Genomic DNA, 12365 nt, shown 5'->3' with positions numbered 1-12365 from the left:
GAAACCACAAAAAGGCTGCTGCTCTCAGAGTCCCTGCAGCTCCCTGCTGGGCTGGGACCTGTCCATGGAGGATGTCTCAGACCAAGCTGGGATCCAGCCACACTTCTGACTACGGGATCACAGAGGATGCCAGCCTCCGTGGCTCATGCCCAACCGTCCACTAGCAATGGGGCAATGGCTGAGAACAGGAAGGGGTGGCAGGCTAGAAGGAATGGCATTCAACGTGACCACTGCCACAACAACCTCCGCTCGCCCCGAGGGGGTGGGTTCCCCCACACTGGGCTCACTGGGTCTCTGGGATACTGCTCAGGTCAGCTTCCCTGAGCTGCAGCAACACCCTTCTTCATTCTCTCTGCATGCTTGCTGCTCCCTTTCAGCTCCCTCACAGGTCCCCTCCTACATCCCCCCCCCACTCCCACCCTCTGTGCCTTCCCCATTAGCAACATCATTTACTCTGGGAACAAAATAACCCCCATTTTGTACCACCTAGATGGTGCCCCTGGGTTTCCAAAACTCAATCCAAGCTACAAATAAGGGATGTATTCAACCCATCCTTCTTACTTCCCTGCCACCTCCACAGCCAGTCCCCAGAGCCGACTAACTTTACCTTCCATGTATGTGCACCACATTCCCTTCCTCCGCCCTAGGTAAGACTGTCCTATCTGACGGGGGCAATTACAAAGCCCAAACTCCTTTCAGAGTTATTGCTAGAAGCATTCTAACATCAATCTGACCTGCCCAGAACACCTCAAAGGTAGGCATTGTGGCCCAGCACATTAAGTGAACACCTGGAGTGTCCGTAAAACGTACTGAAATGTTGGTTCAAATCCTGGCCTCCACAGCGTCTGATCTAAATCCCTGCTAATGTGTCCTAGGAAGCAGCAGACGATGGCTCAAGTTCTTGGGCTCCAACGACCCATACTGGAGACTCGGATGTTCTGGGCTCTTGCTCCTGGCTGCCTAGCCCTGGCTGTTGCAAGGCATTAGGGAGCAAAGCAGCAGATGGATGGTTGCTCTCTGCCTTTCGCAAAGGTAAAAATAAACTAGTAACAACAAATAAATAAAATAATAAAACATGTCAGTGACTCCTGAATGCCTATCAGAAAAGGTCACCCTCTCTCAGGCCTAGGTCCCACGCCCCTCCTCCTCTGCACCTGTCTGTCCCTGGCCTTCCCTCTAAGACAGCCACACTGAACTACTACAGTTCCTCCACAAGCCCTCCTGTTTCTCCTCCAGGGATGCTCAGGCCGACCCTGTGGCCTGGATTCATTCTCTTCTTCCTTTAGATTTCCGTTGGGCCCCACCCCCCCACCCCACGACTACATGAGCTTCTTGAGAGCAAGGACCCATTTTGGCCATCTTTGCATCCGCACATTCAGCACAGGGCTTGGCATCATGGACAGATTTTGCTGTCTACACTGAAAATTCAACCTGATACCTCTGAGGAGAAGGAAAAAAGCTAAGAATCCACAGGCAAATATCTAGCATTTCGTGCCTTCCAAGAGACTCAAGGCAGGAACCAATGTGATTAGTGGTCACACAAGTCCTACCAAAACTTACCATCGTCACTGACACACTCCTGCAACACAAGCGGGTGGTGGCGGGGCAGCTTGCTCAACGGCTGGCGGCGACCCTTGGGCTTCTTACTCTCCTCCAGGGAGAACATATATTCATCTGCAACCTAGGCAAACCAGATAGAGTCATATGACTTTGCCTCAGTTGAAGCACAGCACAAGTTTAGCCTGACAATGAAAATGGAGAAGAGAAGGGCACGGACAAATACCAAGAAATACAAAACCCCACTTAGGAAACACCTCTTAGAAAGTCAAAAATTTGTGCCTTAGGACTGGCAGCTGGTTAAGTTACTACATACAATGCTGGCATTCTGCAGCCCATATGGGAATCCTGGTTCGAGTGCCAGCTGTTCTGCTTCCAATTCAGCTCACTGCTAACATGCCTGGGAAAGCATCAGGAGATGGACCAACTACCTGGTCCCCTGTACCCAGGTGGGAGACTCAGAGAAGTTCAAGGCTCTTGGCTTTAGCCTAGCCCAGCCTCAAGCTGCTGTAGCCATTAAGCCATTAGTGAAGTTAACCAATGGATGGAAGATCTCTCTCAACTCTTGTCACTCTCCCTTTCCATAAATTTTTTAATGCACCTAATAAATGTGGCTCCTAGCCTTCCCAGCAATGGCTTGAAGCAAATGTATTAAAAATAAACCCACCCCAGCTTAAAAGGAGTGCCACGCCCCATCCCTTCATCTCACTGCCATGAGATTGCATCACAGAGCCCCCGTGGCAGCACAGCTGTCCTTGGAACTGCAGGTCAGCCGGGCCTGTTATAAATGTCAGGAAAAAGACACCCAAAGGGGAGGAAAAGCAACTGAACCAGTCAAAATAGAACAGCCCTGCTTCTTCTGCCCTGTGGAGACCTGGTCACTGGCTGCCACTGCTATTCCCCCACCGAGTATCCTCTCTGCCAGAAAGAGCATCACGCAGACGAAGAGTGTCTACAATTATAGCCTAATTTTTGAAGGAAGGCTGATTTCACATTGCATTATCATAATGCCAGAGCAAATGTAATTAAGCCTAAGATGTACACGACTAACTCAGTAACACTACGCTCGAAACTAATCAACGCATCTGAATCTTGGTTATACTGACACTGGGAAACACAGGGCTAGCAAAACCCATTATGTGAGGAAATGAGGCCTAGAAGAGGGGCACTTCACAAAAGCAAAACAATTAAGGTCTTTGCTTGCCCAGAGCAGTATGGTGGTGGCACTTGGGCCTGAGGAACTGCAGAAACCAGAATTTAGAGACCATGCTTGGAATCTCAGGAAAACACAAGGCCATGGGCAGGCCACGTGCACGGGTGTGATAGGGCTTGCTCTTCTAGAGGCAGATTTCCCCAACAGGCTTCAGGATCCATTTGCCCATTCCCCCAAGCACCTACTGTGTGCAAAGACCTGCCCAGGAGAGAAAGTGTGAGAGGTGAAGACAGTGTTGTGAGGTGAGGACGTCAAGGATATTTTACCAGAGTCCCATTAAGACTTGGCGTGGGTTTCACCCAAGCAAACGCTGCATGCTTTCAGAGTGTACTTCAAGAGGGTCTCCAAGGACCCTCCATCAGAGTGAACAGGAAGGGTTCTGCACCCTACCTCCTCTCCAACAAGAACAGCTCTGCTTTTCATCTGCATTTGTTAAAGGAGTTAGGATTTCATTTAAAGGAAGGGTTCCAAGGAAAAAACAAAATGCAAGCCAGTACTTGACCATCTTTTTAGATAGTGCTGCATAGATAAAACATACCTACCTATTGCATTCAAACTAATACACTACTGCACACTTTCAAACAGGGCTGGGAGAGACGTTGGGCCTAGGGGTTAAGACTCCTGTTTGCATGAAGTGCTAGCCTCTATTGGAGTGCCTGGGGATCAAGCCCCTGCTTTGCCTCTAATTCCAGCTTCCTGCTAACACACACACACCTTGTAAAGCAGTAGCTAAGAGCTCCATCACTCACATGAGAGAGTGACACTAAATTCAGCCTGGTCCAGCAGTGGCTGCTGCAGGCCTTTGAGGATTGAACAAGCAAATGCAGAGTTCTCCCCCCCTGTGAAAAGACCAATTAAAGTTCCTTTTATCTCATCCTTGCACCCCAGTAATCATCATGTAGTTCCCACTTTGAAGATACCTTAGTGACAAGCAGAATAGGAAGACAAGGGCCAAGTACAGAGGAGTCATGGAGACGGGGACTTCTGCCTGCTTCATTCAGGCAGGACATGTGTGAGGACCGTGAGGATACAGGGGTTAAGACCCATCACATCATGCATGCTTATGTAGGACACACAATTCAGGTCTCTGGGTCTTTCATTTGTAAATGTCCAGGGGGTGGTTTAAAAAAATATTTCAGATCAGGTGTTTGGAAAAGCAGCAGCAAGAGCTGAAGAGCTGGGGATGCTTGAGTATTAGGTTCAGGCTCAGAATTAAAGAGATGAGTGGAAGGTAAACTGACTGAAGAAGCAGCCTTCCAGGGCAGAGAAAGAAAAAGACAAAAAAGAGGCTCAAAAGCACACAGGTCAAAGGAACACTGAAAAGCCGAGGAGGGGACAGCATGCAAGATGTGGAAGAGCCACAAGTAATGAAAGACATGGAGGAGCAGAGCAGGGGGCTGGCCCATGGACACGGCAGTGGGACGGTGTCGGGACATTTTTTAAAACTAAGTTCTGACAAGAACAACGCGGAATAAGAGAATGAAGACATCAGACTATAAGAAACAAGGTACAGTTACAGTAAACAATGTCCTCCAATATCGTATTTAAGGACAGGGGCTACTTACAGGCAAGGAAGAAAGAAGCTTATGAAAGGGAGCTATCAGGATACTTGGCAGACAGAATAATGGTCTCCCAATGATGTCCCTGTCCTAATCCCTGTGAATTTATTATGTTAACATGACAAAGGCTGCTAATCAGATGACCTCAAGACACAGAGATTATCCCGGATTATCCAGTAGACCCAATGCAATCAGAATGGTGCTTAATAAAGGGTTACAGAAGTGGGAGGGCATCCCAGAGCTGTGGCATTATGGTGCAAATCATCTGTTTACTGCTGCCTTGAAGATGGAAGAGGACCATAAGCCAAGAGGTGAGGACAGCTTGGAGGGTGAGACAGCTTAGAGGCTCCCCAGAGAGCCTCCAGGCAAGTACCTGGCCCTGCTGACACTGTAGCAGCCCTCTCAGACTTCTGACTAAAGAACCCTAATAGAGTGAAAAAAAAAAAAAAAGAACCCTAATAAGCTTGTGTTGCATCAAGCCTCTAAGCTAACCTGTAACAGAAGCAAACAGAAAACTAACACAGAGTAGGAGGTAGGAGGTAAAGTGAAGCTTCTGGGGTGGGGCTGACACATGCATGCCTTTACCAAGTGTTTGTTACTGAGAGTGCCCCACATATACTCAGCACTCTGTCTGCTGCTTTGGCAATGCACACTCAAGTCTGCATATGATCACTAACCTGTCCCACAAGCCCAAGGGAGAGCAAACATCCAAGCCAGAACTGCCTTCTGCCTTCTCATGGAATATGTTCCACTTCCTATTTAATCGTGCTGGCTAAGTCCAGATTCAACCAACTAGCTTTGTAGCTCCATGAGCCTGGCCAAGTAGTGCTCCTCCCACTCTTCTCTAAAATAACAGAGAGTGTCCCAGGCCACTGACAGCTCCAGGATCTGCTGTGAGCAGATGGGTCCCACAGTCAGGCCAGTGCTTGATGGGCTTGTCCTTCAGTAAGACCAAGCACTTTCACAGCTTGTGGGGACTCACTTTCCTATGAAGAGTGTGTGCAGCAGAGCCCTCACTCTGGCCTGGGCTACAGTTAAACAGACGCTGCCGTTCACCAGGATGCCCTGGACAAGGCCCTGGACGCAGACTCAACAGCAAGCAGCTCCAATCACAGCTTGCTTGGAATCAAGTGGGGCAAGAGAACACGAGGGAGCTCTCAGGAGCTGAGCTGTTACCAAATAAAGACACAGTGCTCTCAGAGCTCTCCAGAGAAGCCAAGTGACTCAGCTTTGGCCTCCAGGCCCCAGCTACCAGGCCCCAAAGCAGCTACTGATGCTGAAACAAACCTGCCCTCCCAGCCACTCATCGCCCATTGACAGAGCTCAAGAGCCCTGGGAGCCACACTGGTGCCTCCAGAAAGGATGACGGTGACACAAAGCCTAACTTCTAGAATTTCGTCTTCGTCAGCAGACATGGCAACTACAACGAGGAGCGCTGTAGCCCAGGTTTCCGAGGAAAGAGAATCAGATGAGAGCCAGAAACGTCTCTGGAGCCTTTGCTTTGGAGAAGGACTAGAGGACGTTAAGAGGAAGTGGGTAATGACCATTCCAGGGGGAGAACTGCAGGATCTCACTCTGTCCCCTCACTCCCAGGACCACCTTGCGGCCTGGCTTGGTCACACAGCAAAGTGAATGTGCTTAACTGCCACAAAGTGTTCCAGATGTAAATACGATGTCATCATAGTTTACCAAGTGAAATACCAACAAACTCACCTGCAATCACCTCTCCTGTGCCTCCAGATCCCACAGCCTCCTGCCTCCGAATGCCCCGGGGCCCAGTCACTGCCCTCTCCTCTCCAGCTTCCCCCCACTTGGCAGGCCCCTGCCCTTCAACACAGGCACACCAGGCCCTGACTCCCAAGGTCTTCATGCTTTCTCTTCCCCACAATACTCTCTGCTAGTTCCTCTGGCTCCTGCTTCCTATTCTCCTGCCTGGGTCCTCTACCTGCAAGCACACCGGGGGAATTGCTCCACAGCACACATCTGCTGATTCGAGTTGCAGGTGTTTGAGTATACAACTCCACGCCTTCCCACACAAGCATGTTCCAAACATACTTCCTGACCTGCACAAAAACCCTTTTCACTGTTATTATCACCTCCACCCAACTTAAGCTGGAAAATACAGTGCCTCCCCCTCCAGCCTGACTACCCCACATCCAGGCCCCAAGACCTGCACACCTCATCCAGTCCACTGCTGTCACCATGCTTTTGCTACCACCAGCGACCTTGCCAGTCCTTGATGACCTTCTCTCACACTACAAAAATAGGTTCCTAGTTCATTTCCATTTCATGTACTTATCCTTCTTTCCTAAAGCAGAAATATTTAATCATAAAAATAACATGTTAGGGGCCAGCATTGTGCCATTGCAGCCAAAGCTGTCACATCACATCTCCTAGGGGCACCAGCTCATGTCTTAACTGTCCTACTTATCATCCAGCTCCCTGCTAATAGCCTGGGAAAGCAACAGAAGATGTCCCAAGGCCTTGGAGACCTGACACCCATATGGGAGGCCAGAAAGATTCTCCTGGCTTTTGGCTTTTGCCTGGCCAAGCTTCAACTGTTTTGGCCATTTGGAGAGTCAACCAGTAGACAGAGGATCTCTCCATCTCTCCATTTCTCTAACTCTGTCTTTCACATAAATCTTTTTAAAATAACAATGTTAATCATTTAAAAATTCAAAGAATGAAAGAAAAGATGTGGAAAGTGAAAATCACCTAACTAATAACAATGTCTAGTTTCGCCTCCTTCTTTCCCAAATCCCAAAATCTTTATATTACTTACAGGATGATCTCCTAAAAACTCAGTGCTGTGCCTAAAAGTCCCTTCACTAGGGCAAGCATTTGGCACAGTGATGAAGACATCCCTTGGGCTCCTGCCAACCACAAGGGAGACCCGGACAGAGTTCCAGCTCCTACCCTCGTCCTCCAGAGGGCCCCTCTTGGCCCACGTGCCTGGAACGAGCTAACCCACTGCAGCCCCCATGCACCTGATCCTCGACCTGAGCATTACCATTCGGAGTACTGTCTTTCTCCCAGATTCTCAAATCTCATTCAACTCAATCCTATTCAGCTGTAGCCTGGCCGCATGCTTCCTTCTCCTCAGCTGCCCAACTCCTCATCCATCACTATGCTGAGCAGTAACTCCCGCACAACATTTACCACAAAGTACTGGAAATATCTGCTTATGGGTTTTGTTCTTCTAGACTGGGGGCCCCTTAGAAGCAGTCCTGGCCCCGAGAAGCAACATCATAAATGACTACTATGCAGAATGCGGGGAGAGAGCAGTGAGATGAGAGTGCAGCCAGGACATCTTTAAATAAGCTCAGACCAGCCAGAGAAAGCTGGCAGTGGAGGGACGGAGTACAAAAGGATGCTACACTAAGAAGCAATGTGGAAGGGCCCAGATGGTAGCCTAGTGGCTAAAGCCCTCGCCCTGCATACATTGGGATTCCATATGTGCACTGGTTCTAATCCCAGCAGCTCCACTTTCCATCCAGCTCCCTGCCTGTGAAACCTTGGGACCATGCATCCATGTGGGATACCCAGAAGTAGCTCCTGGCTTCAGATCAGCACAGCTCCGGCCATGGCAGTTGCTTGAGTAGTGAATCAACAGACAGAAGATCCTCTTCTCTGTCTCTCCTCCTTTCTATATCTGCCTTTCCCATAAAAATAAATAAATCTTAAAAAAAAAAAAAAAAGGCACATGCAGAAATGATAAGGTTTCTGCAAGGAACTGAACAAGGTGGTCTTTCTCGCCATCCTGAGGCCATTAGCGCAACTTTTTTTTAATAGAATCTGTCTGGTGCAGCAGAGTGCACGCTGGTCAGTTCCCACACCTAGTGAAAGCTGAGAGGGAAAGGTTTTGTCCCTAGAAGGGACCTGGGGACGAGGCAGTTCATCTGTCTAATGAAAAGCATATGAGCAGCAAGGCCAACCTGCCACAGGTTTAAGGACATCTTCTTTCATCATTTTAAGCGACAAGTGCCTGATGCTCATATCCATCATCTAACTGGGTCCAGATCTCAGAAAGAAGGAAAAAACAGCTTACTATTGGCTCTCTGCCTCTCCTCCCTAAAAAGCCCACAACAATGCGTGGCTCCAAGTGAGCAGTCATACAAAGACTGAGTGATGCTTACAAAGCATTTACTATAGAATAAGCACATGCTACTTCGTAGCTGTTTTGGTGATTGTGACTCCAACTGACACAGCAGGCAACTCAATGCTTTGTGACAGTGGCCACTGGCTAAAAGGCAATGTGGGTCTCCAAGCTGAATCGCCTGTGCTCTTATGCCGGGTACCTTAAGACAACACAGCGCAATCAGGGGCAATGAGAAGGAGGCACAGTAGCAGTTAGTTCATTGCCCACAACCACTGTAAAGTACATCTACCCGGTCGAATCGAAGTCTCAGAAATGGAACCCAGTGGCCCAGAGGAAACAAGAAGGCAAAACAACCACAAGAAGCGCCCTGCAACACTACAGAAACCTGATGATGAATAGGGTGCTGGTGCTTTAGCCAAAAAAAAACCCACACAAAGAGAAACAGACCACACACCTCTGATTAGAGAGGGAATGAGCATCTGGGGGGCCCGGTGATGGTATTCTATGTGTACATTAGAAACTTCCTAACAAAAATTTCCAAGACAGCAATGTCTACAAACTAGAGGTAAGGGAATGAGGCAGCCAGAGGATCGACATTCTGCACTAGCTCCTGTTAGCCATCACCCCTTCCCAGAGGCTGCACTTAACCCGCACAAACCGGGAGACTGGGGACCGGGGAGGAGTGGGAGGAGTTTGGGTCCTGGCAGTCCACAGGGCAGACAAGATTCATAAGTGAAAAAAACACCTGAATTTTGGGCTAACAAAGGTTAACTCATTACAAACCTCCAGGATCTGGGCTGTACCCTTGTTCCTGGCCACCCAAAGTAAAAAAAAAAAAAACAGCATGCTGGGGATATGTTGCTGTCCCTGAGGCTGCAATGCTTTCACACAGCAAGAAACGTCCAGCAAAGAACAAGCCAGAAGAGTGAATGCCACCAGGTTCTCTGTTCAACACAAGCAGGGCAGGCTGGACGTGCTCCCAGACCAGTGGCATTCCCCGAGATGCAATGCCCCTGCATGGGATATCTGCCACTTTGCCTTCCACTGCAACTACCCCCATCCTGCTGCGCGGGAGCCCATACCTCTGCCAACGCCCGCTCGCTGAATGTCCGAGTGGTGCCACCTTTCTTCCTCGCACATGGCTCTCCCACAGTGATGTTGCCTTCTCCCTTGGTATAGCTGTGCACAGTGAGAACACCTGTCTGCCCTTGCGATTGGCAGGAGAGCAGCTCACTGGTCTCGGAATCGGAAGAAACGGAGTCCTGCGAAGAGCCGGAGCCCAGGCTAGAAGACGGCTTCTTCATGGAACCTGAGAAGACCAGGCGGGCCCCTAAGGAAGCAGGATGATTCACCGACAGGTCCAAGGCTGCTGCTTCTTGTTCCTCCTCCTCATCTTCCTCCTCCAGCTTCACGTTTTTGAGCTCTTCAAATTTGACATCAGTGGAGTCCGAGTAATCTGAAATGTGCACACACACATCAGACAGAGCTCGGGTCTCTGCCCACCACTGTAAACAATGCACAAGGCACAGGGGGCTGGGAGCGAGCCCTGGCTTCTACTCCTGTTTGTGGCTTATGGGATCCTGTGTGATCTGAGGTGACTGCCAGCTTCACAAACCCCCATTTCTCCTCTTTGTTAAAAAGCCTGCATCCAGATGGGGGTACCCAGGATGCTCTGTAGCACACAGAAGTCCCCTGCAGCAGGCACAGGCTGAGCTTGGCAGAGACCTGGCCACCTCAAAGCAGCCAATCTGTTCAAGGGCAGCCAAGTCTGCCCAAGGACTCATGCCAGCAGCACTGCCTGGCATCATCACAGACTCCTTCAAACCTCCTGACATGCTGCCCCAGACGCATGATGCCCTCTCTCAAGGCTTCCACAGCTCCCCAAGTATCCAAGTGAACCCTCTCTGCAACATCAGGCCCCCTGATCCAATCTTCACACACTGTGTGCCTGGGTCCAAGAATCGCTCTGGACCTCTGGCAGCACATTATCTCTTGGCAATCGCATATTTGCTAAAGTTCATACAACGACATGGCAGGTGGCCCTGCCTCATCTCACCCTGTTTCTCCAGCCCTGCTTCCTGCTGTACAACTGTCTTCACCAACCCCATCCCAACATTCAAATTCAAGCTCACTCCAGATCACCAAGGGAGCGCCTCCTGACATGCGCCTGCCTGCCTCGGCACAGCTCCTATGCTCTAGGAAGCTACTTCCTGTGTCCTCTCTCCAGAGGGGTGAACCTTCCCCAGGCTAAGCCTGGGCCCTCCTTCCACTCCAGTCACGCCACCTCTCACACACTTGTGTCTCCCCTATTTTGCATCTCTGTACACAACACGGCCTTGAACACAGGCAGGCCGGAGTGAGGGTTGGGGAAGGCGCCGCCACTGATGACTCACCTGGGAAGGTCAGCCCATCCTCCACCTGCCGCACAGAGCTGTGGGTGGGCCTCACGGGGGCGAGGGCAGCCTGGCACTCCGTCATCTCGTACTGGCCGGAGCTCAGCTCCTCCTTGGGGAAGAGCTCGCTCTGACTCACCTCCTCGGGTATTTCAAGACAAACTCGATGCCGCTTGGTCCCTATACGGTGCTTGGCCAGGCTGCAAGGAGAGGGCATACCTTTAGGAGCCTACATAACATCCACTGACAGTCTCATCCACATAACAGCCAAAGTGAATGACTAGGCAGCACCAGCTTGGCCTGCTGTGAAACTCAGGACCAAACGTTATTCAAACACTTGGCCTCACTGAGCCTCTTCTGCTATCTGGAAAACCCAGCCATTACTACCCCGTGACAGACCACTGGAAGAGTTGGAAGAGGTACACAGGGTGCCTGGCACACAGGGATTTTCAGTTTCTCCTCTTTCTCAGATGGTCCAAGAGAAGCTCTGCTCAGAGCACAGGCCCCCTGCCCAGAGCAGATGATGCAGATACACGTCAGCCACACCATCCTGTGGCCCTCTGGAGTCTTGCCTGCTACCATGTACTCAGCTGGGACAGTGAGGAAAGTAGATTTTGCTGGCTCAGAGGATACCCTGTCCTTCCAAATCCCAGACCACAGGCCTGTTCCAGGTGCCCCATTCCCGGCAAAGGGCCACAAGGAAAGCCCTCAGCTCCCTGCCTGAGATTTTCTGGAACCTGCGCTCAGAAGCCAGCTCCCGCCCTAGTAGCTCAGACCCTGTTTTGGCAGCACCTTCTCCATGGCTGCAAGGACTGCCTGCACAGCCCTCCCTCCCCAGCCTCGCCCAAGCACGCAGGGTTACCTCCTCTTCAGGTCTCCTTCCTCTCCGTCCTCCAGTGTGTCCATGTCCTCCTGCAGACACTCCTGCTGCCCAGCTTGTGGGGGCATGTCACTCTCCTTGAGAAACTCAGCTGCCTCCGGCGTGGGCAGAGTGTGGTCAATGACGGTGCTGTCCTTCCCAGCCTTCCAGAGTTTATACCTTTCTGGCTGGAACTTCCTCACAAACACGTCCATGGAGATCTTCACCATATCCTTTCGGCAGGAGCACTGTCACCAGGAGCCAAAAGCACTAAGGTGAATGTGGGTGACCCTCATTGGCTGCCGCCCCGGACCAGAGCCCACCTCCTCCCTTGGGGTGGAAAATTGCACAGGGAGTTTTAAAAGTAAACAATTTGGGTCCACAGGCTGAGGGCACTGTCCTTGTGGAGTCTGCAACCACAAAGGGAAACAGGAAAAGAAGGAACTGAGACCAAATGACCTGGGCAAGTCCCCCAGGCATTAACGAGCATGCCTAGAGGGAGGCTCTGCACTCAAGACCATGGATGCTGAGCAAGTACCTGCCCGTGGGAGTCAGGACACAACCAAGTTTCCCCAACCAGTGCCCAAGTGTAGTAAAAGGAGACTAAGAATGATCTGGAATTAAAGTAAACAGTAACTTCTCAATAGAGAAAATCTTGGAGTGGCTAAATCTAGAAAATGGGTGT

General features: G+C 50.5%; 1 protein-coding gene across 4 annotated transcripts in view; it reads right to left on the bottom strand.

Moving 5' to 3' along the window:
* The window catches only part of KDM4A (lysine demethylase 4A), a 42432-nt gene that overhangs the window by 17340 nt on the left and 12727 nt on the right, over window positions 1-12365 (bottom strand). For all 4 annotated transcript variants that reach the window (XM_040974343.1, XM_040974345.1, XM_040974346.1 and 1 more), the window contains exons 9-12: window positions 11684-11928; window positions 10822-11021; window positions 9511-9884; window positions 1561-1681 (exon numbers count right to left, since the gene is read on the bottom strand). In XM_040974343.1, coding sequence (XP_040830277.1) covers window positions 1561-1681; window positions 9511-9884; window positions 10822-11021; window positions 11684-11928 — 940 coding nt within the window. The remainder of the gene's footprint in view (window positions 1-1560; window positions 1682-9510; window positions 9885-10821; window positions 11022-11683; window positions 11929-12365) is intronic.

This window comes from Ochotona curzoniae, unplaced genomic scaffold (assembly GCF_017591425.1).
Source record: "Ochotona curzoniae isolate NIBS_2020 unplaced genomic scaffold, NIBS_Ocur_1.0 contig_2404, whole genome shotgun sequence".
In the NCBI taxonomy this organism is placed as follows: domain Eukaryota; kingdom Metazoa; phylum Chordata; class Mammalia; order Lagomorpha; family Ochotonidae; genus Ochotona; species Ochotona curzoniae.
The sequence above is the reverse complement of the archived record's forward strand: the minus strand, read 5'-3'. Positions and strand labels throughout refer to the sequence as shown.